The following is a 26,824-nucleotide window of genomic DNA, read 5'->3' on the forward strand; positions in this document are numbered from 1 at the left end:
TATACCAGTCACTAAATATTGCAAATATGAATTATAATGACATACAAACTGGAGCTAGCAGAGAGCTGATATTAAAATAAAAAAACTAGAAAAACTAACTGAAATATAATATTTACAGACTAAATGCCAAATATTATAGCTAGCAGAGGGACTTAAAAATGCCAAATATTATAGCCTATCCCAACACAAGTCAGGAGTCATGTAAGGAATTTAAACTATTTTTAAACTCTATTATCAGACTGTATCTCTGGTTAGCATTGGCAGCTTCCACTACCTGTTAGCCTAGCTAAGTGGGAGAAGGGCAGTGTGCACTTCATTCATTAGGTCCCCTTTAAGCCTCTCTCCCCTGCCGCCCCTCCTCGCTCCCGAGCATGACGCTCCCTGCGCGCTCCCTCCCCTCCCCTCCCCTTTAGAACTTTGTTGCGTCCCTAAAACAAACTTTTCAACCGTATTGATAAATCTTTTCTCAAATCACCGCTGTGAAGAGAAGACATGCCTGTCGTGACGAGCGGAGTACGGGTTTGTGAGCACCGCTTCTGACAGGTAACGTGAACGGCTTTCTCTCTCTTTTCTCCCCCCCCCTTACTTCACTGCTACCCAGTGTTTTCTTGGGTCGATACGAACAAGGCTACTTTTGTTGAGTGGATTTGGATTATCGATACCATCGATACATTATATTGGGCAACTGTAGGCTACAATCCACTTCACGGTTTGGCGGAAGGCATTCCTAAAAGTGGAGTAGTACAGGCTAACTAACCAGCAGTCACATGATATGCTTTTTTTAATGAAACGGAGAGACTTAATGAAGAAAACGGTGAGCATAAAGATTGAGAATGTAAACGTGAGGTCTCAGTCCAGTGAAGCAGATGGGACTCATTTGTATAAGTAGCGTTATAACTATAATCATTTCTGTTGTTGACTATAAGAACTCTTTTTTTTTTTTTTTTTTTTACCTTCTTCTTACAACTGTGGAACAATGGTGGGCGACAGATATAAGCATGTCATAACTATTTACTGTATTCAAATAGACCTTAACTTTTTTTAAATTAAGCCAGCCTAAAGTATTCTGAAGGCCTTGATTTAAGTTTGCATTGCTTATGGCCTATTCATTTTTACAGTGACTAATTGATTATACTATAGGCATATCACAGCAAGATTAGAACTCAATGTCAGTGGTGCCATTTATAAAATGACTCAAGTGCAATGCCATGAGTAATGTCTCTAACTGAGTAACACAATCTTAAAGCAGGGCCACAGCTAAGGTAAAGGACCCTGATGTCATGTCCTGTATGTTTTTTCTGGGTGTTAAGAGTCTATTTTACAATTAAAAATTAACATGGTTAGACATATTTGACATATACCTCAATTTGATTACTTATAGGCAAAGACAAAATAGATTGATTATGAACTTGGGGACAGGTATTGATATCTATCCTCATCCTATGCTTTGATACTAGACACGTTTTGATACACATGGCAGTTGGAAAATAAAGAGGTTTGGTACTCAGTCTTATAAAGGCCTTACTATAGCGCTTCTTCACTACAAGTGTATTCCTTGCACAGTAGAGATGGATTTGAAACAACACTTTCTATGTTTTTTTTTAAACTGTAGTCAATTTTTTTTAAATTAAATTTTATGGATGCAACTTAAATTAATTTCCATTATCCACTTGTATTTTTTTTCACAATGAATTAACCAATTATTGTCTATGAAATATGAAGAAAAGCACCATCACAAGAGCCACACTCAGAGCCCAGGGTCAGGGGCATGTCTTTAAATGTCTCGTTTTGGTGGATCAACAGTCTAAAACACAAATACATTCAATTTACAATTATATAAAACAGAAAAAAGGCAGCTGATCTTGTCACTTGAGAAGCTGGAAGGTGTATATAAAATAGCTTTTGTTACGGCATTATATAATTTACAGAAATTATAATTAAACGTTTGAGTGAATCAATGACTCAGTATTTCTATATCCCTAGCTATAAGTACTCATTGCATACATCACAGTGTAGCTTTGCTACAATATATAATAATGTCTTAGAGTGCCGTGAGCTCTCGAAAATCACTTTGAAATAGCAAAAACCTCCTACACCCGTACCAAAATGTTATCCATTGAGTTTAGTAAAGTAGCCCAAAGCAAGTAAGTCTGGCATCAGTCTAATTCAGGCTTACAGGCATCTTCAGTAAAAATAGATCCTTGGCTCCTGACACAGTTGTGGCTCTGGTGTGATGAATTGTGATTGCAAATGTCCCCGCTGCTGCAAATTTCCCCGCTGCGGGACTAATAAAGGATTATCTTATCTTATCTTATCTTAGTCGAGACTTGTCTTCATGGCGTGGTCTCAGCTACAACTCCACCATCCTCATTGTTCCCCACAGAGGATTGTGAAATGTGTTAAATGTCAAAATTTACTTCAAGAGGGGCAGCATTTATATATGTACATAATTGTTTATTAAAAAGTAACACAAAATACATTCACACCCTGGACATCTCGCTGCATTAGAATTGACTTGAGTCTAGACGTTGTTGAAATCACTACCAAAGGGTTTTCCAGAAGGCCTTTGCCAAGAGCTCCACTAAGGTCATGGAATTTACTCTCATGTTCAGAGCAGAGACGGCGGGCCAACTAGTCTTTCTGTAGACCACAGCAGTTCGGTTTAGAGGTTGTAGAGTAATGTTACTGCAGTAGTTGGCCATTTATGACCTCCAGGCCTGCTCGTCTCGCCATCTGGGTGTGCATGGCTAGACTTGTCTGACCAACTCAGAAAATAAATCTTGGAAAGTGAATATGAGGTAACAAAGTGTGCAGAGGTGTAATACAACCTCCGGATTTGGCTGTTAAGTAGAAGTGGATATTTTATGCCAGAAAACTATCTTTTTATTTTTTGGGAACGAGAGAATTAAGAATTTGGAAACTATCTGACTTTCACTCCTATGTCATCGGACAGCAGTGTTTTTAGTTCTAGTCTAGATTACTATGGAAAGCCTTCATCACCAGGAATACAGCTGTATCTAATCATTCAAGGAATGCAGGGCTTTTGTAAGAAAATACTGTTCAGAATATGGGCTGGCTTTTCCTAATCCTTCTCTTCCCCCCACTGTTCCCTCTCAGCTGAGCTCCTTCGGCAATCCCACAGTCCCCTGTCTGATGAGACGATGAGAACCCACACCCGCGGGGCCCCCACAGTCTTCTTCATAAGTCTGCTGTGGCCCCTGCTCGCCCCAGGGGGGCCGGCGGCGGCGGCAGCAGCGGAGGTGGACCCCAGCGGAGGAATCCCCTTCATGGGGGGCAACTACAATGGTCACCCCATGCTGTACTTCAACAGGGGGGACGTGGAGGAGCTGCAGTACGCGGCCGCGGGGACTCATCGGGACATGTCGAGGAGGATCCGTGATGCCGGTGAAACCATGCTCGAGCACCCGGAGATGTACCTGCCCCCCTGGAGCCCCGCAGAGTTCAGCGCCCGCTGGAACGAGGTGTACGGAAACAACCTGGGTGTGCTGTCCATGTTCTGCGTGCTGTACCCACACAGGGCGGGGGCCCTCGACCTGGCCAAGGACTACATGGAGAGGATGGCGGCTCAGCCTAGTTGGTAGATTTTCTGTCTTTTTATTATTTTATTTACTATTATTTCATCTCTTTTATTTGACCCAATGAGATTTCTCTTAGGATTGGCTGCTTTTCTTTGAACAGAGACATATTGGTGCCTGCTCAGAGCTAACAGATGGTACCACCCCCATGTGTGTATCAACCGGGTATTAATGCTGAATCCTCCTCCTTCGTGTCGGATTTCGTGTCAGCCCCATCTCAGCAGTGTTCTCATTTTCCTCTGTGGGCAGAGTTCTGGTAAAGATAAGTCTGTGCTTCAGGAAATATGTTTAGCAGCTGTTTGCTGAACATGAAAGGAAATGAAATGTTCAGATGTGAGCTGAATAGCTCACTGCAGGGACCTGGGCTGAGACTGAAGCTTAGGGTCCAGGTGACCTAGCAGAGGTTGACACCACACTCTGCTCAGATGTCAAAGTTATGTAAACCAGGATTCAAAGAGATATATTTGAAAAAAAATGTCTAGATTAAGCCCAGTCACCAAAGAAAAAGGTTGGCATTTTACTTTTCTGCAAACTACGGATATGTTAAACTCGAATTCTTTGCATTTGGCCAGAGCAAGAAATGTAGTATATCGAGAGACCATTATATAAAGTTACTTGGTATAATCCTTGGTATAATAAGCAGTATAACAAGGGAGAAAGCATACCAAGGGCAGGTGGAGGAGTCAAAGAAACCAGCAAACATTCACCCAGGAGACCATTGTTGTGTAAACCAAAAGTAAACATAGACTTTAATCATGATACGCAACACTGTTGCGCTTTTTATTTTAACACAAACCATCATCTTTTTTCTTCCCAAGCGTTTTTTGTTTGGAAACGTCACCATTAAACGTATCCTGTGGTTTGCAGAAATGTTCAATGCCAACTTTCTTTTCTTGCTACTGGGTTGTTGGATTCCTTGGAAGGGATCATTTGCTATGGAGAGATCAAATGAGCTGAAATCATCCAGTTATTTAAAAGAATGAAGGAAAGAGAAGCGCAAAGAACAGATTTCTTTTGAACTTTGAGCTTGGTTCACCTTTGAACAACTGGTTCTATGTAAACCAGTGGTGATCATTTCACGACGAACCAATTCAACCAATACAGATCATTATCAAAAGAACATATCTCCTCCTAAATCCTGTTGGAATAGATTGCAATGTTAACAGGAAAGAATATTTTATGTCTAGATTTATTGTATTCTCTGAAACACCTCTGATGCTCAACACAGTAAACACTAAAGTTCCATAGGTTTTAATTACATATCAAATTAAGTTCCTGTAGGAACCAGTTGCAAAAAAGAAAAACATTCTTGCCATACTCCATACCGTGAGAAGTACAACCAACGAGTCAACTGAATCCATCCATTCAGCCCAAGTTTGAACAATCCTCAGGCTTTTCAGAGTCAGCCATGGCTGAACGGCATGCAGTCATTAGCCGTCAACGGCGCTTCCTTATTTCCCTAACAATTTGATTAAGTTCAATGAACATTAGTTCTGCCTGCAAGTGCAAAGTGGCGGAGAAGTGGATTATGGCCATTCACTGCTCCCCAGCTCTCCACGGCTATTGTATCAAAGAATAAAGGAATGAAGGTCTCAGAAAATGACGCTTGGAAAAGGTGGTTGCATCCAGTGTTGGGGTCCATGGTAACCGCCTGCTGTCCTTTCACACATATTCACATAATCTCACGGAATTACTGCTAACTAGCTAGCTCAGGTGATTCCCAAACTCAAATTAGATTTCTTGTACAAAGATACAATTATGTGCAAAAACATCCGTTCACAAAACACTCTTATAGATGCTGTAGATATAAGTTACCTTTTTCTTTATTCGCAATACATTGCACTGCCTCTGTTCATTTTTCATTTATATAAAGCCAAACGTCCGCAGAGGCCGATCAATTGTACGTCCGCTGTCCAATATAAACATAAACCTTAACTTCCCCTTCAGACAAACTATTCTGGCAGCTGCAGATTTTAGATTTTGAGACTAGAGTTCCTCTTTCAAAAGATATAACAGAGAATAACAAGAGCTTCTCCCTGAGACGAACGTTGACCGGTCAATCATCTCAGGAGTTGGGCTGCTTGCTGCAGAGATGATGAGGAATCACAAAATGTCTGACCAAATTTTGAAACAGGAATTAGTTGAACAAGTCGACCACATATTCAAGGTTATTTTCTTAATTTAGTGACACAAAAACAGTGGTTGGAAAAAAAAAAAAGCAAAGATCCTGGCTCAAAACCTCTGCCATCGCAGCTGATTGATTCAAAGTGCATTCTGGGATACCTAGTAGTTACCCCCAAGCCCACACAAGTCAGCTCTTAAAGTATCCTGGATCAAACAGGTGGAGCTACGTTTTAGCTTTCACCATTATCCTGTAATTGCTTTAGTAATAATGATAATCCCAGTTATTATAAATCAATATACCTTTAGTTATTTGATACACTGTTGTTAGGATTAAATGCAGATATCCAATGACTGCAAACAGCTTTTGTATTATGTCTAATTTACTCTTTTGCAACAATGCCTCTGCCTTAATCCAACATCTTTACTCCATTAATCCCAATTGCAATTTTCTTTTCAAAGTTTCTATATCGTGTAATCTTGTTCATTTTGCTGCATGGCTGCTGTTTGTGCCTCCAGCCACTGAACATGGAAAAAGGGTATTTTCCCGCAGCTCATTTCTAGGGGGGGTTTAGCTGGTGTGGTATTATTGTGGTTTGCAGGGCGATTTTCAGAATATCAGTATGTGTGCCACAGTGCAGAAAGGAGAAGCCACCGAGCATGTGTTTTCACATCTTAAGAACCCACTGTGAGTTTTCTCCTTGGCCGCACTTTTAGTATGGTCACTGAACCTCTGAAGGCTTGTGCAGAGTGGCTTCAGGAATCAGTCAGCTGTGGTATTCATGACCTTCAATTATGTCTCCGACGACTCCATGAACCATGTTAGCATGGGGAACTTCTACTTTGTGGCATACTAGTGCCTGCTTCTTTTTTTTTTTTTTTTTTTTTTTTTTTTTTTTTTTTTTTACACAGTCTGTGCAAACATACAGAAGTGTGATTTTGTGTGCTTTGGCATGATTCAATATACAGTCCACTTGTGACTTGGCATCCATTTTATAATAGCATTCCTTCCTTCCATACAGGCAAATTGCAGCATAAAGAGGCAACCCATTTGGTGTTCATTTGCATGAGCAGACAGGAAGTGGTTTTCAAATAAACCTCAGCTGCCACTTAACATGTGGAAACCATGTATTAGCAACATCAAATGGATGAACCGGTTTATACTTTCTTTGCCTTTTCATGCATTATTTCCAACCCGTGTTTAGAAGTACATCATCTTTGGGGTTTAAAAACGTCAACACCTGAAAAGAGTGAATCTGAAATGATGATTTGTGCTCTCTAATTATGAACATGTGCTCTTGAAGTAAAGAAAAATGACATTAAATGGCATTGATAACATTTTGACATGTGTTTAAAGAATGTCAAAGACAAACACAGTGCGGACATTGTACATTTTTAAGAGGGCTGCCATCCTTATGAAATCATCCACATCTGAGTCAAAATCATCAACCCTACCAACCTTCCACCGATCTTATTTATCAGCAATAAACTTAACCAATCCTGCGAAGAAGGCAAAGGGTACAAGCCAATCAGTGGCAGAGTAGCGCGGGTCTTCACAGAATGCGGTTGAGAGGACATAATAAACTCAGTTTACCAATGATGGTGTGTGCCTTACCGTTGCCTACCCCTGGTGTAGACTAATGCAGGACACACTCGTTATATATCTCTATGGGCTTTTCCAAAGCAAACCGATGAGTTCTTACGCAGAGGACTACTTGAGTAGGCGATTTGTGGCCACGGACACATTCACGTGGACACTGCTAAAAGAATGTGGACATATGTGGACCAGACCACATCTGAATGTGATCTGAGAGAGGGGATCTCAATGTGTCTTGGGTGAATTCACAGCTGTACTTAAACATGTCCACTTGTGATCGGATCACCCAAAACACGTTAATGCCAGTTCTGAACACTCGTGGCAGTTTAGAATACAGCGCCAGGTTCCGTCACCACATCTGAGGTTCCTTTGTTTTTAACTAAAGTAAGCGTTATGATTACACAACACCTTCCACACTTTTACAACACCAACGCTTAGCACTCTTAAAACCCACAGGACTCAGCATTCTTAGATCCTAGCACCTTTTTAACCAGGAGAGAATTTGCACACACTACACTTTTAATGTCTCTTTATTGGTAAGAAACGGTGCAGCAGTTGCGGTGCGAACTGCTACTTTGCATCTTTATTATTGCTTTCAAAGTGAATAGATGTTTAACAGCTGTGGTTAGAATAATTAAAAGGCTTTGCAAAGAAAAAAGGCTTCTTGGTCATGACGAACATTTTCCAGGACTTCATTTTAATGTGAAGTGAAAATTTGACACCTGATTACCATTGAATGCTTATTTCCCATGTGCTCCACATATGTTTGATGCCTTGCCTTGAGTCTCGTGTTGGTGTTGTGTGTATTGCAGGTTGGTTAAAGATGCCCCCTGGGATGAAGTTCCTCTGGCGCACTCTTTGGTCGGGTTCGCCACCGCTTACGACTTCCTGTACGAGTACTTGAACAAGGGCCAACAGGAGCGCTTCCTCCAGGTGATCGGCAACGCGTCGCGCCTGATGTACGAGAAGTCATACGTCCGCGGCTGGGGCTTCCAGTACCTGCACAACCACCAGCCCACCAACTGTGTGGCGCTGCTCACAGGGAGCCTGGTTTACATGACCCAAGGTTAGTGGATAGGGATTCGTGTCTTTGAAATGTCTATGTGTTTGATGGTATAGAAGTCGATGAGGAAACTACCCTACTTCTCACTTGATTTCTTACCTCAGTAAACGTTGTAAACATGAGTTTATGGTCTGAATTGCCGGTTTCAAGTCTTATTCAATACGCCATGATGTTCATTAAGTAAATTATGGTCCATTTAGAGTCAAATAAACCAAATAAACCAAGCAGGGTATGCTTTAGGGTCTGGTTATCTCATGATTGACAGTTGTCCGGTGTTTTCTTTTTCCAACTTTAACCCTTTCACAGTGTTTTTAGCTCATGCAAGTTAATTGTAACTTTTTTGGTTGCACAAATATGTTTTATTCAGCGTTATGTTGTACTTAGCTCCACCCTCTTGTGTCACTTCTGGTTCCAAATAAACAAGCGTCTACCAAAATACCGAACTCAAGGCTACAAAACGGCAGCCCACAACCAAATTGGTGACATCACAGAGACTACGTCTATGGTTTTCCCCTTCATAGCGCCAGGGCCCAAGATGAGCATGTTAGTCATTATGTGTTCAAAGCAAAAAAACCTTTACAAGCAGTGTCTAAGATTGTCATGACATTTAGTAGAGATATTCGTATTCCCTTAAGGAGGATTCCCAGCGTTTACTGATGTTTTTGTTTCCTCTATACCTTACATCAAAAAACATATCACACCTTCACTCAGCCAGTGAGCTCATTCCAGCTCTGTGTTGGACCTTTAAGGGTTAGAAACCTGCCTTGCTCAGCAATAAGAAGCTTCAGATCAACTAAAGGAATTCCATTAGTCTGTTTTTTACTGTAGAGGATTAGTCTCATGGTCTTAAGGCTGATTCAGAGGATTTACACCATACTAAGGATGCAGTTCTGGAGGGATTACAGTAAAAAATGTAATTTTCATGCCTCAGCGACAGCCATGGCCAGAGGCATTATGTTTCCGAGCTGTTCGTTTGACAGGCAACTGGATGTCTCAGAAACGCCAAGAGGGAATTCCTTCCCTCTACTTGCTCTCGATAACGAGAAGGCTGAAGCATGTAGGGTGATAGGACGGACACGCTGGTCTATGTGTATTAATATGTCCTCCATTATTGTTGCTGTTCAGCGCTTGTAGTCAGTGCTATAGTCAAGACCACCTTAACCGAGACAAGACCAGGACTTTGAGGGGTTGAGTCATGACTAAACCGGACCAGTGCGACTCCCACACTGCATGCATGACACACTTAAGATAAAATGTGGAAAATGCAAACCATAGTCACTCCTTAAATTGATCTGAAAGATCCACATTCCCCCAAAAAACACAGAAAAACAAAAACAAATGAAGATTCCTCTTCATTCACCTCTTTTATTGCACACATAAGTGTACTATGAGAAATGTCTTGATAAAATAATCAAAAGGCGTCTCAGAGGTACATTTTGTGTTGAAATATTCCTTTGTTTTGTAAGGGCAACCAAAGTAATGATGTTATTGGACAGCTGGGTAAAAACGTGACAGCGACGAGTGCAATCATTTTCTCGTAAATCATTTTTTCATCATCAAACATGAAGCACTGGGCGCAGAATAGACACTCTGTGCCTCATCACGCTGATTTTGTAGCATATTGTGAGTACGCCACTCTCCCACTGCAAAGATGTCAAATGAAAAAAAACATGAAAATAGTGGTTGCGACCGTTGTTTGGTTGATTGTCAATAGTACAGTATTTCAATGTTGCTATTATTGCGACAGCACTGGCTTTCAGACTCAGTGAAAGCACACCACCTGGTCTTCAGACCACATATACAAATATATGGTATAGGTCATGTCTTGTAATTTTCCTGGTGAGACTTGCAAAACTCTGTCTGCTTAAGAGAGAAACTTTGACTGGAATTTCAGTGTAGTCAGCCTGAGGTTAGCCGCCATAGCTGCACTTAATCCTTTGTAATTATACTCCAGATGAGGTTCTCCACATGACTCTGCCGCACTTCCTTTGTGAGACCTGACACGATTATTCACCGCTGAATGTTTCTCTTTGCCTCAATATCCTGCACTAAATATTTTGAGTAGCAGGCAGCAGAGAAAGGCCATCGGGAGGTAAAATCCCTGCAGTGCTTTGCCTCCAGGGATTTGATTTCTGGCACAAAAGACCCAGTCCTAACGTTAACTAAATGGCAGCTGGTTTACAGAGAACCGCTGTTGTCACAGTGGTTTTATTTGAGGGCTTTTTTTTTTGTAGAGGGCAACAACCGGCGCAAAGCTCAGTGAACACGGACCCCTATTTGCTTCATTTCATTTTGTGTCGAGGCCAGGAAAAAGTGAGTTTGCTCCATTTTCTGACTTTCTTTGTTACCTGGAAGAAGGGCTTGTGCTCCGCCACTGCTCTGTTTATGACTTTTATTTAGCTTGAAGTGTGCTTTACAACAGACCCCATGCGGAGATGATAGTGTCATACCTAGCAGGGGTTAGAAAAAAGCTTCGAAAAATGTTTCTAGCACATGATGGATTTGCAATGATTGCTCTTTTTAGCTGCGTCACTTAACAAAGTCTCTCTCAAGTGTCTCGTCTAACGCTGTGCAGAGGCCCAACTGCATTCCATTAGCGTATATGTATCATTAATTTCCTGTGCAAAGGGATGACATTACGTCCAAATATTATTCTGCTAACATGCCTGAGTAGAAATAATGGAAAGATTCCAATAAGTACTGCCAAAAGAGAGGAACAAACTCCGTCTTCTTTCTTGGTCTGACACCAACTTTATGCCAATTGCTGACTTTTTGGAAAGTTTATTAATTTGTCAATTTTTGTCGTGCCCTAAAATAACATGCTCTTACCATGAACAATTCACGTGCCACTCACTGAAATTAGAAAAATATGTGTGCCGCCTGCGTGTTTGGTTCTTGGGTTAGCGCTGACAGACTTTGGTTTAGACAAACACAGGAGACGGCAGCAGCACATTCCAGATGCAGCCGTTTGCCTGATGCTGCCTTGAAGCTCAACTCTGCACGGTGTACCCACAGTTCATCCATAGTGTACCCCAACTCCCCTCCCTGTCACATCCAACCCTCTGGCTATCCACAGTGTAATGTCTGCCAGAGTGATGCATTACGCACTGGTGCTGCTATGAGCTCAGGAGCTAATCATGAAACAATGTGGCAACCTGTTAAGACATATGGAAATTCAAGAAAAGATGCTGTAACAAAAAGCCTGCTTGTTCCACATTCTAATGAAATTGACACCCAAACCTTCCCTTTATCGCCGTCCAATGAGAAGCAGCATTTAGCCTCGATAGCAACACTCTCAACGATGCTTCCCCAAAAACTCCTTTCTACAATCGTTTCCTCTATGTTACTGCTTTTGATAAGAAGCAAGACTTCACATGAATTCATCTCCCCCACAATTGAACTGTCAGACTCTGGAAAACATTGTACTTCATTTGTGACTTTCCTGCCCTTAATATAAAATAGATCAGAAAACACATTAACAAGCTGCTCAGTTATATACAAGATCCTTGCATTTGCAGTGGGACGAGGAGCAGAGAGGGTTGGTGGAAATAACAAATCCCTTGACCTTTCACATTCCTCTGGACATAACGTGTGCTAGCCCCATTATTAGAGTGTGGGAAAATAGAGGAACTGTACACTATGTGCTCGGATGTAGTTTGTCTGGTATTCCTTTTAATGTGGGTTAACTTGATGACCCTCTTTTTTTAGTTCTCCTTTTTGTTGACGTCTTTGGTATTCCAGTAATCGCTGTGTTGTATGTGTATTTTCAGCATTCTGTCATCGTTTTCCTTGGATTTTGTTTTGCTGACACTAGAGTTTCAGTGCACTTTGTTCCGTAATATTTTTTTACTAACAAGCATCTGAGAAAACAGCTGGAAATCTAAAATGCGTAATTGCCTATGTGGCAGAGGGTTTTAATCCCAGGAAATGTCTACTTTACACATACGTTTTGTGGTTCCCATCAGCTCTGTGCCGCTTTTTAGCCTCTTAAGTAGATACAAAGGGCTAATTCCAAGGTAATGAAAAACACAGTGACTCTAACGTTAAAGTCATAAGGCAAACATCTTCTATTTTCCAATTGTTCCTGGGCCTTCAAGTGGCCAAAAGAATCAATCAATGCAGCTAAATAAATGATTTAGTCAGCTTTAACCAGATTGTTTCGCTGACAAATTGTGTTTATTACTCCTGGAAAGCTGTCTTAAGGATTTTATTTAATATCATGTTTTTACTTTTTGAGGAAAGTACTGGAGAGTCAAAGCCTGAGCTGCTCTGAAGGGTGGCCCTGGACTGTGTGAGTGCTGGTGAAGCTCTGTTTGTATAAATATGGTCTTTGTGCGTGCCAAGAGTTCTGTTTGATGGTAAATACCTGCTCTGTGTAGGCCAGCGGTCCCCAAACCAAACACTGTTGGGGACGGCAAAAGTGGGCAGACTCGGCCGGCTGTGCGGGTGCTGGCCGGTAACCGCCGACGACCCAGGGATTCCTCAATGAACTGAGGCCGGAGTGTTCATGTGGTTGCCGGTTCTCATAGTAAAGTCTATGTGTGTGATCCAGCGGTCGGGAGAGAGTATACATGGTGTAGTGTGCCATAGTGGTGTCATGCTTTCCATAGCCAGAGGTAAATGTTGTGTGTGGAGGGTTACTTTAGGTAACAGACTAAGAAGCTGTGTTTTATTATTTCCATCAGTGACATAACACACACTCATTTACTATAAAACGTGGGCCCTAGTCAGTTGTAATGCAGGATTTCTCATTTTAAGTCCTGCTGTGAATCTATTTCACAAATAACTTTCATGGCTTCTGCTTGCAAAGAGAATTACTGCATTTTGGCAAAAACAGTAGAAATCTGTTACTGTCCATGTGTGTTGTGTACTTTTCTGCAGCTTTTCTGATTGTAGGCCAGGGCAATTTTAGATTTTTTTTTAGTGTGAAAATATGTTTGATTTAATAACAGCTCTCATTATCAGATTAAATGAATCCTTATAGAAAAATGTTGTTTCCGTTTGTGCCAAAAATGTAATTCTCCTCTCCAGCAGACATTTCTCTGTCTTGAAAATAATAAATGATAAGTTGTAAAAGTGCTTATAGAAACAGAATTTATAGAGTTTTCTGAAGCTGAACTTAAAGTGGGCATTATGCAATTGCAAAAAACATAGCTTTGAATGTGGATCTCGAAATAATGTGTAAAAATATTTGCCATCAGAGGAAGCTGAAGATGTTGAGCATCTTGGTTTTGAAAGAACGGGATGTCTGGATATGATTTACCTAGGGGTTCGGTTGATTGATTTAAGGATATGAATCTGTTCATACCTAATGTCATGTCAACACCTGTACTGCTCTTTTCAAATTAACTAAAGACTGACATAATAAGGTTTTTGGAAAATACCCCAAATCAACCATAATCCAGGGCGATCTCAGACTGTATCTAATCTGTGAAACCCTCTTGACTTGCTGTGTTCCAGGTTACCTCCAGGAGGCCTACCTGTGGACCAAGCAGGTCCTGTCCATCATGGAGAAGTCCATGGTCCTCCTGCAGGATGTGACGGACGGCTCCCTGTATGAGGGAGTGGCCTATGGGACTTACACCACCCGCTCTCTGTTCCAATACATGTTCCTGGTGCAGCGCCACTTTGCCATCAGCCACTTCGACCACCCCTGGCTCCTCAAACACTTCGCCTTCCTGTACAGGACCATCCTGCCGGGTAACTGTCACTTCACCTGCTGTGTCCAGCCCTGTTGTTTGTTTGTGGTACTATTTTCACTGCTGTGAATATAAGGCAGCCAAATGCAGAGTGAACAGGCCATAAATCTGTGAGTAAGGGTCCATTTAGCTATGAATGGCTGATACATCCAGTTAGTCTGTACAAGAATGCTATTAGATTAGACCTGTAAATGACCTAAGGCTGCCGCATTGGAGAGCAGCTACTCCTCTGGGCCGATATGGGGTATGCATGCGTGTTGTTATTACCTTCCTGGATGCATTTGCTAAGCTGAGCAGAGACCTGCAGGGATATGTGGTGTCCTGGAAGTTTCGTCTGAAGGTCAGGGGGAGGGCAGCAGTGGAGGAGGGGCCCCTAGGTCAGGCTCGGACATTTCGCGGCCCCCTGCCAACAGTTTCTGTGTTGTGGCTGAGCAGCACTGCTGCACTCTAATTACATCAGCCAGGAGAGCCGTGGATCCGGAGCCACAATAGCAGCATGAATGTTCTGAGAAAGGCTCAAGACTCAAGTCTAAGCAGTATGGAAGGGGTTAAAATATCAGTCAAAAGGAGAGCCTTGGTAGCTAAATGGTTTGAGCCGAAGCCCTCTCTCGTCCTGCTTCACACTTGCCTCTTAACTATCAACTGTCCAATAAAAATGCCCCCAAAAAAGTCAGTTTCAGAATAAGTGCACGACCTGAATGAAGTTGAAGTGTCAGGTGCTTACAGTTGTGAAGTGAACTGAAGAAACAGATAAAGTTTAAGCGTCAAATAGAACTGAAACGGCAGTTGTAAGGGATAAAAGGAGTGATAAGTGGAAGTGCTGAAATACAACACGGTCAGGTCAAGTGGAGTAAAGGGCAATGTCTCTTTAGCTTTTAGCACCAATAGGAGCTGAAGTGTCAGTTGCTCTCCTTGCGCTGCCTGTGTGTGTGTGAGGATGCTTGTGTGTCTCCTTCAACTAGCGGCGCTTTGTTAGCGGCTTTTTTTTTAATAAAGTAACTCTACTAATACTGCAGGGAGGACGTGAAAGTAGCAAAAATAACAAGGGTCGTTTATTGTGAGGAACTTCGAAGTGTAATCACATGTTGGGTTGAGGATCAGTTAGATGATTCCTCCTCTCTCACTACCGGAGTGTGAAAATGCTTGTGTATTTCCATACATATGAAACTTAGGTAAAGTGAGGGTGATGACATACTGTCAGCAATGTGTACGTAAGTGATGAAAAGAACTGGAAATGGTCGTGGAGGTGCTAAAAGAAGTAAGCACTAAAGAAAAAAAAAAAAAACGTATGTTAACTCAATAACAATGGCTCTTTCCAGAAAAATCATGATCCGGTTACTGAAGATAATCCACAGGCCGTGTTGTGAGCAGTTTCAAGTAGGAAACTGCTCACAACATGGCCTGTGGATTTGGAGTAAATAATAGTTAGGCGCTTTGGGCACCACAAGCAAAGTGCAATGTATTTCCATTATATTGGAGAGAAGGCAGACATCTCTACGGCCGATACCTCGAACACTGCAACTCACACCAAAACAACTACACTGATAAAAAGCACTACTGATAAGAGGAAAAACATGTAGTTTTGTTTTTGGGGTGATCTGTTGTGTGTGTCAGTTGTATATCTATTCTTACTCCATGTGTCTGTGTAATGTATGTCTGTTTACATACAGTTAACAGAAAGCAAATGCTAAAAACATATAAAGGTACGCCAAGATAGTACTGAATGTTAGAAGCACTGTTCACATTGACTTGGTCATTGCAAATAATCCAATAGCGTTACCTCCATTCCTCTAATAAACAGCTTAGAGAATGTGTTCTTTGTTTAGCCGTGCTCACAGGGAAAGTGCAAAGAGACTTTACTTGACAGAATGTTTCTGTTGCAAGAATTGTTCATGATTGTTTTCGGTTGACAAATGATCGACTGTGATTGCATGCTGTAGTTACTATAGCTGGTTTCTAAGAACCCTCTCACCATCAGAGTGCAAGGTTTCCCCTACATAATTACAGACAACAAAACAGAGTGAACAATTTGCGCTTGGTTTGGGACTGAGCTGGGTCACAGCAGAGGGGACTGAGGTTCATGCTGGATATGTAACAAAGAGGTTCATCTTTGTTACATATCCGTGACCACATGCCAAAGATTTTGAACTTAGCTCTGTGTGGTAGTGTGCTGGAATTTACAAAGAATCCCCAGATGGTTTGAAGTGATATTTTCATGCCTTTTTTTGGCACTGCAAACTCCAACATCAGTCAAAACATCAGCATTTCATTGGTCATGTTTGCCCATTATTTACGATGTCGAAAATGTCTTCGTGACACCCATGTCAAATGCCGCCACTGAAGTTGTCCTCCCGTGTTTTCACTGTCTCGGCAGGATTTCAGCGGACTGTAGCCATCGCAGATTCCAACTACAACTGGTTCTACGGGCCGGAGAGCCAGCTGGTCTTCTTGGATCGCTACGTGTTGCGTAACGGCAGTGGAAACTGGCTGGCAGATCTGATTCATCAAAACAGGGTGATGGAGGGGCCAGGGCAGGCTGGAAAGGGCCAGCGATGGTGTACTCTTCACACAGAGTTCATCTGGTGAGCTGCTGAATTTGGTTGCATAATAGGAAACATATGACTACACTTGTTTTCCTGTTTAGAGATATTTTTAAACTATTTTTAAACTATTTTTAAACTATTTTTAAACTTTTTTAAACTTATGTGGGCCTTCATTTCCTATATGAATTGACTTTCCATGGTCAAGATATTTGGATCTAGGGCTGCACCTAATGATTATTTTATGATTAATTAATTGCATGATACGTTATTTTTTGATTAATCGAAATAGCAATAAGAACTAAAGATCATAATTTAAGGGGATGTTTTGTAATTTCATCTGTTTAACAATCAAAAACCAATGGTGTTCAATTTATGATTTAAAATAGAAAAAAGGCAGCAAATCCCCAGCCAATGCGTAGCTTTTTCGTTAAAATGGCATCATCGATTCTCAACAGATTGTTTACTTTGCTAATTGTTTCAACTGTATTTGAACCCCAGCTTTAATCATTTAAAGAATGGAAGGAAAAAGAGACAGCTAGCCTGGTTCTGTTCAAAGTTTATTGAATCTTCCTACCAACAAATCCAAAGCTCCCTAATTAGCACGTTATTTCTTGTTTGTTTACACGGTACAAAAAACAAAATGTAAAAAACAAGGTTGCCTCACGATAAAGATAGGGAGACTGTCATGGCGAAGAAACAATTCCAGCATTCCCCAATTTGTTGTTTTTACATTTTAGTTTATATACAGACAAAGCAGACTAACTAATCCCCCCTGTTTCCAGTCTTTTGGTTAGGCTATGCTAATCTCCTGCTGGCTCTAGTTTTTTTATCTAGCAGAAAGATCTTGATCTTGATATGCACTATTAATCTCACCGCTTTTCTTTTAGGTTGCCAAAAGGCATTGTGGGAAAACATAGGGAATCGCTTAAGCACGGTACATGTAAATGAGGCGGGTTGATAAAAAAGTGGGTTCAACAAAAATGTAAATTGCAGCACGTCACAACATAACATCTGAAAAAGCGTTAAAACTGATAAGAATTTCCATCAGTGGTGGCTTTTGATTGATGTCTGTATTGTTAATTGATCCACCTGATATCAGTGTTCTCATGGTGTCCTACAGGTATGACCCCGGCCTGATTGCCAAGCCTCCGTCAGACTTTGGAACATCCCAACTCCACCACTTTGAGGACTGGGGCGTGGTGACGTACGGCGGTGCTTTACCTGCAGACACCAACCACACCTTTCTCTCCTTCAAGTCTGGGAAGCTGGGGGGACGCGCCATCTTTGACATCGTTCACAAGAACAAGTACAAAGAGTGGATCAAAGGGTGGAGGAACTTCAACGCCGGCCACGAGCACCCCGATCAGAACACTTTTACGTTTGCGCCCAATGGTGTCCCATTCATCACCGAGGCGCTGTATGGACCCAAGTACACTATGTTGAACAATGCGGTGTTGTTCAGCTCTGCAGTCTCAGGGAGCTGCTTTCAGCCGTGGGCCGGACAGGTTACGGAAGCCTGCGACTCCAAGTGGTTGAAGTACAAGGTGGGGCTGGCGGCCGATGCCCAGGGCAGAGTAGAAGCCGCTATGGAGAGACAAGGAATGGTCTTCATCCGTGGCGAGGGACATTCCGCTTATAACCCAGAGCTGAAGATCAGGAACTTCCAGAGAAACCTGCTCCTTCTTCACCCACAGCTCCTGCTCCTCGTGGACCACATCCACCTGCATCCAGACAGCCCAACCCGGGCCATGAGTGCCTTCTTTCACAACATGGAACTCCCATTCCAGAGTACAAAGGTAGATGGTGTTCACGGAGCGTTTGTATCACATGGAGAGGATAAGTATAAGATGTTCTGGATGGATGACACAGGCTACAGTAACAAAGGAGTGGTTGGTTACTGGAATTACCCTCGAGGGTACCCGTACAATGGCTCCAACTATGTGAACGTCACAATGCCATTGAGGTACCCTCACACCAGGGTGGCCTACATTTTCTATGGACCAGGCGTGGACGTACAGAGCTTCAGCCTGCGTGGCGACGACCAGCGGGTGGATATTTATCTGGCCACCAAGGATCACACGTACACCATCTACCTGCTGACCGGAGAGGTCACCAGCAAGCCTCTGTTTGCCATGGTGCTGCTGGACCACAGGAAGATCGTGTTCGAGAAAGCGGCGGTTGCGGAGGACAGCTCACCTGAAGAGGTAGAGGAATACGTCAACGTGATGGAGGACAACCTCCAGCACGTCAAGCCTGTCTTCCAGCAGATGGAGAGACACATCCTAGGGCGGGTTCTCAACACCGCCAGCTTCCGTAAGACCGCAGAGCGCCTCCTCCAGTTCTCCGACAAGAAGAAGACGGAGGAGGTGATAGAGAAGATGTTTGCTATGTCCAAGAAGCAGGGCAAGGGCAAAGGGGAGAAGAAAGTGAACCTTGGGGAGAAGCTTTCTGAGAGTCTACCTGACATTTTTGCACAAATTGAGGTGAATGAGAAAAAGGTGAGACAGAGGACTTCAAAGCGTACATATGAGGACAGTCCGGAGGAGGGAGAGGGAGCCTTTATTGATTATACGGACGGCCGCAAAAACAAGAAGGGGGCTTTTGTTAAGGGCCGAAAATTCAAGGAGGTCCACATGGTGGCCACAGCAGGGAGCGAGGGTCTCTCCAGCACCGCCTCCTACATCAGACTCTTTCTGCTGCTGAACACCGCCACCTTCTTTTTGCTGCTGGCTGTGTTGCTGACTCGCTTCCAGAGAGGTCGAAGTTTGCACACGCAGAGATGTTTTTACACCATCCTTCTGATCGACTGCTTCATCTTACTGTACCTCTACTCCTCCTGCTCTCACACACAGTGTTAACGTCAGGGATTCGTCCAACTGCAGATCGAATGTCCTGCTTTTCATGGTGAAGTAAATGCTCCACCCCACACCTCAGTCTGAGCCTGATCTTATGACACAATATTAGGGCAAGTTTTAGAAACAAAAAGAAAATCTGAGCTTTCAAGAATTGTTTTTTTTTTTTTATATTTTGAGAATTAAAGTTAATATTTTGACAATAAAGTAAAGGAAAAAAGTCACAATATTTCTACAATAAAGCCTTAATGTTATGAGATTCTCATTCCGTCTTGTATCGTAGTCATACGTTGTCTGTCAGCTTTAACTTTCAAATCAGAGATACCACTGGGCTGAAATTCTAGGTTTCATCTTTGAACACCAATAAGATTTTTCAACATTTTATTATAAATTGACAATCGTATTTTACCTTATCTAGAAATTACTATTTTATTCTTGTAATATCATGCATTTTATTCTCAGAAAATTATATATTTTACTCTCATAATGTCATGACTTTAATTCTCATAATATTATGACATTGTTTTCCTCCAAAATGTTGACTTAATACTACTATTGCGATTTTTATTTCCTTTATATGTTTTTTTTACAAGTTTATTTTCAGAATATTATGATTTTGCTCTCATAATATTTTTCTCAGAAATCACTCGTCATTATAGAACTATTTCTTTTTTATTTATATAACCTAAAATTACAATTTTGCCTCAGGGGCCTTAAGGATAGTAATCTATAGATTACAACTTCTGTCACATAATATTATGACTTTTTCTAGAAATGTCAACTGTATTCTCATAACATTCTGGCTTTTCCTCCCAGAATATTATACGTATATTCTTGAAATCTTGATTTTTTTTTTACTGTGGCACAAATACTCGTAAGATCTACCTAATGGGTAACAGGAAAAACAACTGATTCCAAATAGGAATTGATGAATTTCCAAGATGAAACCAGACCACCTCTGATGTATTAAGCTTCTGTGGAGCTTTGGAACCGAGTCTGTGTGAAGTTTGTCTGTTGTCGTGTTCAGAGGTCCTGCCTTTTCTCAAAGATCTCAAGGTTAGCCACTATGATACGGTCGTCACATCTGTGCTTGAGATCTGTCCTGTATACATAGGTCATGGAAATACATTTAAATGTATATATGTGAAAGCGAGATATATTTTTATGGTGTTTTTTTTGTTTTGTTTTTTTACCATTTGTAAATAAAATTACTACATGCATAGGCCTTCATTGTGTGTTGTTTCTAGTAGTGGATGGTAGCAAAGAGAGCTTCATGCACTGCAACTTAGACAAACAAATAAAGAAAAGACCTTCACCTCTTTGACACATTAGAAAAAACAACAACTCTGAGTCCAACACGACAATTAGGCCAACCCCTCGTTTACAGATCATGTTCACGTTCACGTCATCAAGTCAAGATGATGAGTTTGTCATCTGATGGTTAAAGAATACAGTGCATTTAAAATATAACACAATTTTTATTTAATTTGGGTTTAATTACACTAAACGATGGACTTCTGTGTTATGAAGCACCAAGTGTACCAGTTGTGATAATGACTTGGATGACATTTTCAAACATTCATTTGCAATAACTCTGATATGACATGAGCACAATATTAGTGGCCCTCCGGAAAGTTATTTTGTGTCGTAACGTAGTTTCATTATTGTGAACAACGTGCGGCTTACTATTCTTTATTTCCAGAGCATTTCTTTATAGATTTACATCGGTGAACAGCTTTCTTGTGCTTTACTTAACATTGTTTAAATGAGATGTATTTGTTGTGAGAGTGGGGATGTTTTCCTACTTTGCTTGTGTTTTTCTAAAGGTTATTCTATACTTTTCCTCTTGTCAACAAATCCATTGAAATTACCCAAACCATCAATGTGTTAGTCCGTCACTTATTACTTTCTAATTTCCCAACCCTGTGTCTAGACCTCTCATTCATTCGTTCTGAAGATGTACATCTTTAGAAACAATTTGCAAATACAGTTTCATATTTTTTTTAAATGCTCAGTTATTTTCTGAACAGCTGGTCACTGCTGTTTTCAGTAAACGTTCTCCTCAAACAGGAGGAAATAGTGCATTTGTTTAGGACAATTTTCAACTGTGTATTGATACTCATTTGGTGCTCTAGTGCAGCGATTCCCAAGAGCCACAGGTGGGTCGCAGTAAATTTGCCCCAGCTTTTCCTTTTAAGTTGAGGCATGTTGAGGTGTCTTGGCCACTAATGTATAATTTTGAAAGGTATACTATAAGGTAATGTGGTCATCAAGCACAGCTCATCAGTCATTCAATAGCCATAAGTTGCTCTAAAGTATTGTTTTATCATCCATAAACATGTTAACCAGGTTTTTTGTAAGCACTTGAACTGACAGAATCAGTGCTGCATTATATTTAACAGAACCTGTTTTCAGACGAACAGAGTAATTCACTAAATCTGTCTAAGCTGTGGTGGATTTCTGAACAGTGGAAGGTTTTATTTATTTAATGTTGATGCTGATACACATCTGTTTTAACTCTACAAGTCGACAGTCTACACAGGCATCAACGTGCGTCGGAGCCGTCTTTTTTTAAGTGTTGTCAAATCCACCGGCTCAACGCAGTGAATAACGGTGGATTGAAATGATACAGTAATTAAAAACATGCAAACAACCATGCACACGTCAGGGATCAATACTGTATTTTATAATCAATGGAATAAATGAATTTCCATAGTACTTTTTTTTCTTTCTATTTTTATTAGAATTAAAAAATAGTGTGTGTACCTTTGGTTTTGCTTTATTTAGTGAGGGAGTCCTGCTGTGTGAACAGCTCTGGTGTATCATGTGGTGTAAGCATTATGGGCTGAGAACCTCTGGCCTTTTGTTGACTCTGACTTTCATCGGCTGCTAACTGAGGAGTCGTACATCAGTTAGTGAGTGAGTGAGTCAAAAGAATTCCTATCCATTCCTCTTCTCACAAAAAAGAAAAAAGGCTGTGGGTTGTTTTGTTAGGATTGAGCAGATAACCACTTCCAGATGTGCTCCATATGGCCTCCCTCATATAAAAAGTGATCTGCGCTGCCTGGCTGGGTCAAAGCACTTGGTGGATGGAAGTGATAACCAATTTATTTGCTTTGTCTCACAAATAAATGAATCCTCATTGTGACAAAGAGGCAGAGCTTCGGTTTGAATTTCAAATCGCCCCTGATTAACCATGAACCTCAGAACAAGGACAACCGGGGTTTTTTTTAACAACGAGGCCATTTTGAACGTGTTAGAATGTGAAATGCTGCCATCTGCTGGTAACTGCTCATCTTGTTTTTACCAGGAGAGTAAAGGAATGGGTACTTCACACGCAAAAGAAAAAGCATAGTGTTACATTGATCAAGGACTTTTGATTATAATTCCCAATAACATACTTTTTAAATATTACAAATTATGAGATTTATAAATATGAAATTATAAATCCAATTTAGTAGAAAGTAAGATTTCCTCTTGCTGTTTCATAATTTCAATTTGATTAATAAGTTTAGGTTTTGACCAAGGCCTACTATTTCAAAACAATGTCTTTCTCATATGTAACTTGCTTCTCATAACTGGAATTCATGAGTATCTTATTTTTGAGTTTTGATTTACTGAGAATAATTTTGATATCATTCTTAACATTTCCTCTGTTCTTTTTTTCTTCACCTGTCTGTATTATTTTACATCATAGATAAAAATGTACAAAAAGCACCATTAAAAAAAATAGTACAAATAATAAGAAATTTAGAAACAATACACTCTTCCAACCAACAGGTGTCGCTGCTCATTTATGTGTTCGCCTTTCTAATGGGGAAATGCACCTTCTCGCTCACTGTCGACAGTTTGAATCAACTTTATTGGTAAGCGGTGTCATTTGGTAATATGTCAAACATGGGGGCACGGGTCGCGCGTATGTTCCGAAATTTCAACCTGGAGAACCGCGTACACCGAGAAATCTCCAAGGAGAAGCCGAGAGCGGCTCCCCGACACGAGGTCAGCCTCCCGCCCTCCGCCGGCAGTCCTGAAGGTGAGTGTTTCAAACCTTCCCTAACTTGTGTAACCGTCTCCTCCGGGTTTAAACGCTACATCCCCAGCCTCAGTCGTAACATTACAATTAGGCTTTGGAATGAAGGCTCTGGGGAAAAGCTTCCCCTGTTGACGACCATGATGTGTGTTTTGTTTCAGCTGTGGAGGCAGCGGAGTCAGTGAACCAGAAGAACGACCCTCTGCTGACCCTCCTGAAGTCCGTGTATGTGGAGTCCAAAGATCCAGCAGCGCCAGAGGTCAGACCGGGACTCTGTTAGTGTCATATCTGTGAATGTCTTTAATGGTGCACAGTGCCTTAGCCAACTGATTTGATTCAACCCAGTCAAGTTACATAAGGCTCTTTTATATAGTAAGGCTATGGACCATTTCTCAGTTGTCATGATAAAAATGTCCAAAATTGTCCCAGTGTATGTGAATGGTCCCAGTGTATGTGAATGGTCCCAGTGTATGTGAATGGCATAAGCTGTCATTCTAGGCCTTTTTGATTCAAATGCAATTCCTTTGGATCGGTCAATGGTGGCTTATAAAGAGCATTGTTTCCAGTCCCTTTGCTCAGCACCAGGGTGAAGCAGGAGCTCCCTGAGTCTGTGCTTGTGCTTCACTTGTTTGAAGCCCAGTCACTGCTGTTACTCAGCATACAGCTGTTATTTCTGTGTTGTTATTAAGTGAAGTGAAGTGAAGTGAAAAAGGCACCTGTGTCACCTGAACAACGAGGCCACACTATTGAGAGGGTGTTCCAGGTTAACTTGCATATTAAATGCTACCAGGTAATGGTATACATTTTATAGTGATAGAAAGTGTCTATATGTGGCCCAGGAACTAAAAATATTAATAAAATATGAAGTGTTTTTGTTTTGTGCTCTTGGTCATTTGCAACAAAAACATCAGGGACCTCCACATCCGGCAATATGTAACGGTCTAAAGCTGAGAGCTGCATTAACAGTTTTGGCCACTTGAGGGCAAAGCTCTACAACGAGTTCAAAATCACACTAATTTGACATATTATGGACTCATAAAATTTAGAGAGCTAGCCTAGCGTGTTGGCAAATACTCAAAATATGGTGTCACCTAAGCCGGTAACTCGTAGTCAACGGTGCTAACAATTGAAACCACGTCAAACAGGCTGAGGGAGATCACAGTGTTTACCAGAGGGGGAAGCGGATGGTTGGTGCTGAGCTTTTTATAACAAAGCTTTGGCTCGGGGCACGTTATCAGCTGTAACCGCTGTATGAGCGAGTGCAGAGCAACGGCACAAACATGCCCTAAAAGCGAGCGGCACGGCTTAGTCCACAGAGCGATGAGAAGATTAGATAACAAAGCACACAGCGACTTCATTTGCTGCTCAGGTAGACATCACTTTATCTTTTTACATAGCAAATAGGTTTTGAAAGTTAGAATAATGCTCTGAATGTTGAATATTGCAAGTTTTTAAAGGTGCAATGTGTAAGTGTCCGGCTACATGCTCCAGAGAAATAGGGGTCAGCATGTCACCTCTTCTACTAGGTCCAGCCAGACAATCTAAATTTACAGTCATAGGTTATAAAAACAACCCAAAACAAATGCTAACCAAATGCAGGGCAAGAACACGCAAAATTCCACCATACTGCTGAAACTCTAAAAATTTCTATCTTTTAATCTCATCGTATAAGCATATGGAGATTCAGTTGGCGGCTACGGCAGCTCTAATTGTTCCTCTGATGTTGGACTGAGGGCAGACTTGAAGTTACAGCGTCTCACTATCGCCTCTAGAGGTACACGTGGTATTACAAGACGGGGCAGGCAGAGGCTAGCTGGTTAGCATGCTCATTTCAGTAGTTATCTGTGCGACACAATATGTTGATGTCTTTGACATTATGGCAACACTCTAACCTCTTCAAATGCAGTTGATAATATTTGTTCTTTTTTTTTTTATGTTTAAATGCATTGCACCCTTTTTAAGGTTTTACTTAAATCTGGGCACACCCTGTATTTAAACCTGACCTGATGGTGTTGCTAGAAAAACCAACACAAAACAGTCAGGGTTTTTCAGAATTCTAGACTAATTTCTTTCCGCTTAATCTGCTCACAGGAAACAAAGGAAGTGACGGTGGGTGTAGAAGCGGAGCGGCGGCAGCTGAAGTACAGTTTACCGGCGGAACTTTACAGCATGGTGGAGCTCACAGATGTCCCTAAAGGCAAACTGACCATCGTTGAGGCTCTGAAGGCTCTGAGCAGCCACCAGCGTCAGCCTCAGATGTGGACGCCGGCAAAGATCGCTCAGGAATATTCTCTGGACATGAAGGACACCAAAGCTCTTCTAGAGTTCTTCATCCCCTTCCAGGTTCAGATCATACCCCCAAAGACTGCAAATGCCAAGCAGATAAAGGCTTCGTAGGACTGGATTGTTGGTGAATGGCAGGAAATCGACAAAATATGACCTGACTTATTTATGTGCATCGATACATTGCATTGGGAGAGCAACCTGACTGTAACTGATTGAGTTTTTCAAACCTAATGTTTGTACCCAATGTGGGGTTTCCTTTTATGTAAGTGGAATCATAGGATACTGTATGTATACGGTTGAGTTATTCATCTTTAGCAAACAAACAAAGAAAAATCGAATTAATAATGCGTCTATATAGTCCCTTCGATAATTCCTCTATGGTAAAATACAAAAGTATTTATACTCAAGATCACACATTTTGAAATGGCCAGAGGTCCAAAAAAAGGTTGAGGAAAAAACCTGATTTGAAGGAATAGTTCAACATTTTGGGAGATGAGCGAGATGAAAAGGAAATATCATGTCTGTGTATACGACACTGGAGCCAGGATGGGGTTAGCCTAGCTTAGCATAAAAATAGAAGAAAAAGAATAGTTGCAGCCCGTAACTTTCTCCAAAACTGCAAATTATCATTTTGACATTTGTGTTTTTGTACAGAGTAAACAAATAAGATGGCATGTTTAAAAAAACAAACAAAAAAAAAACCCATCAACAGGCTAGCTGTTTCCCCCTGCTTCCAGTCGTTATGCTAAGCTAAGCTAACAACGTCCTAACTCCGGCTCTGTAGTGTGCCACTCCTCACAGCTAAGCTAAGCTAAGAAGACAATTACATTAGTCATTTAGTCCTAACTCCAACATAGGCTCTGTAGTGTGCCACTCCTCACAGCTCCCTCAGAAAGAAACGCATACTTCCAGAAATGTTTCATGGTGTAGAAGACCGCAGACTTTGTAACAGGCAAATTTGTCCAGCCAAAATATACTCTGTCATATTATATGGGCATTTAACATAAGTAAAATATAATAAGTAAAGAAAGTAATGT

General features: G+C 41.3%; 2 protein-coding genes across 2 annotated transcripts; both read left to right on the forward strand.

The window, feature by feature from the left end:
- Positions 1 to 434: 434 nt before the first annotated feature.
- Positions 435 to 20,696, forward strand: dse (dermatan sulfate epimerase). Its single transcript, XM_054618466.1, has 6 exons — positions 435 to 543; positions 3,118 to 3,598; positions 8,127 to 8,380; positions 13,838 to 14,077; positions 16,451 to 16,658; positions 17,740 to 20,696. The coding sequence occupies exons 2-6, from the start codon at positions 3,162 to 3,164 to the stop codon at positions 19,475 to 19,477; spliced, it is 2,877 nt and encodes a 958-aa protein (XP_054474441.1). The 5' UTR covers positions 435 to 543; positions 3,118 to 3,161; the 3' UTR covers positions 19,478 to 20,696.
- A 2,569-nt stretch (positions 20,697 to 23,265) lies between these two features.
- On the forward strand, positions 23,266 to 26,584 carry ndufaf4 (NADH:ubiquinone oxidoreductase complex assembly factor 4). Its single transcript, XM_054618746.1, has 3 exons — positions 23,266 to 23,504; positions 23,663 to 23,760; positions 25,593 to 26,584. The coding sequence occupies exons 1-3, from the start codon at positions 23,360 to 23,362 to the stop codon at positions 25,896 to 25,898; spliced, it is 549 nt and encodes a 182-aa protein (XP_054474721.1). The 5' UTR covers positions 23,266 to 23,359; the 3' UTR covers positions 25,899 to 26,584.
- The last annotated feature ends 240 nt before the right edge of the window (positions 26,585 to 26,824 follow it).

The sequence above is a fragment of the Anoplopoma fimbria genome, chromosome 18 (assembly GCF_027596085.1).
Source record: "Anoplopoma fimbria isolate UVic2021 breed Golden Eagle Sablefish chromosome 18, Afim_UVic_2022, whole genome shotgun sequence".
Taxonomy (NCBI): domain Eukaryota; kingdom Metazoa; phylum Chordata; class Actinopteri; order Perciformes; family Anoplopomatidae; genus Anoplopoma; species Anoplopoma fimbria.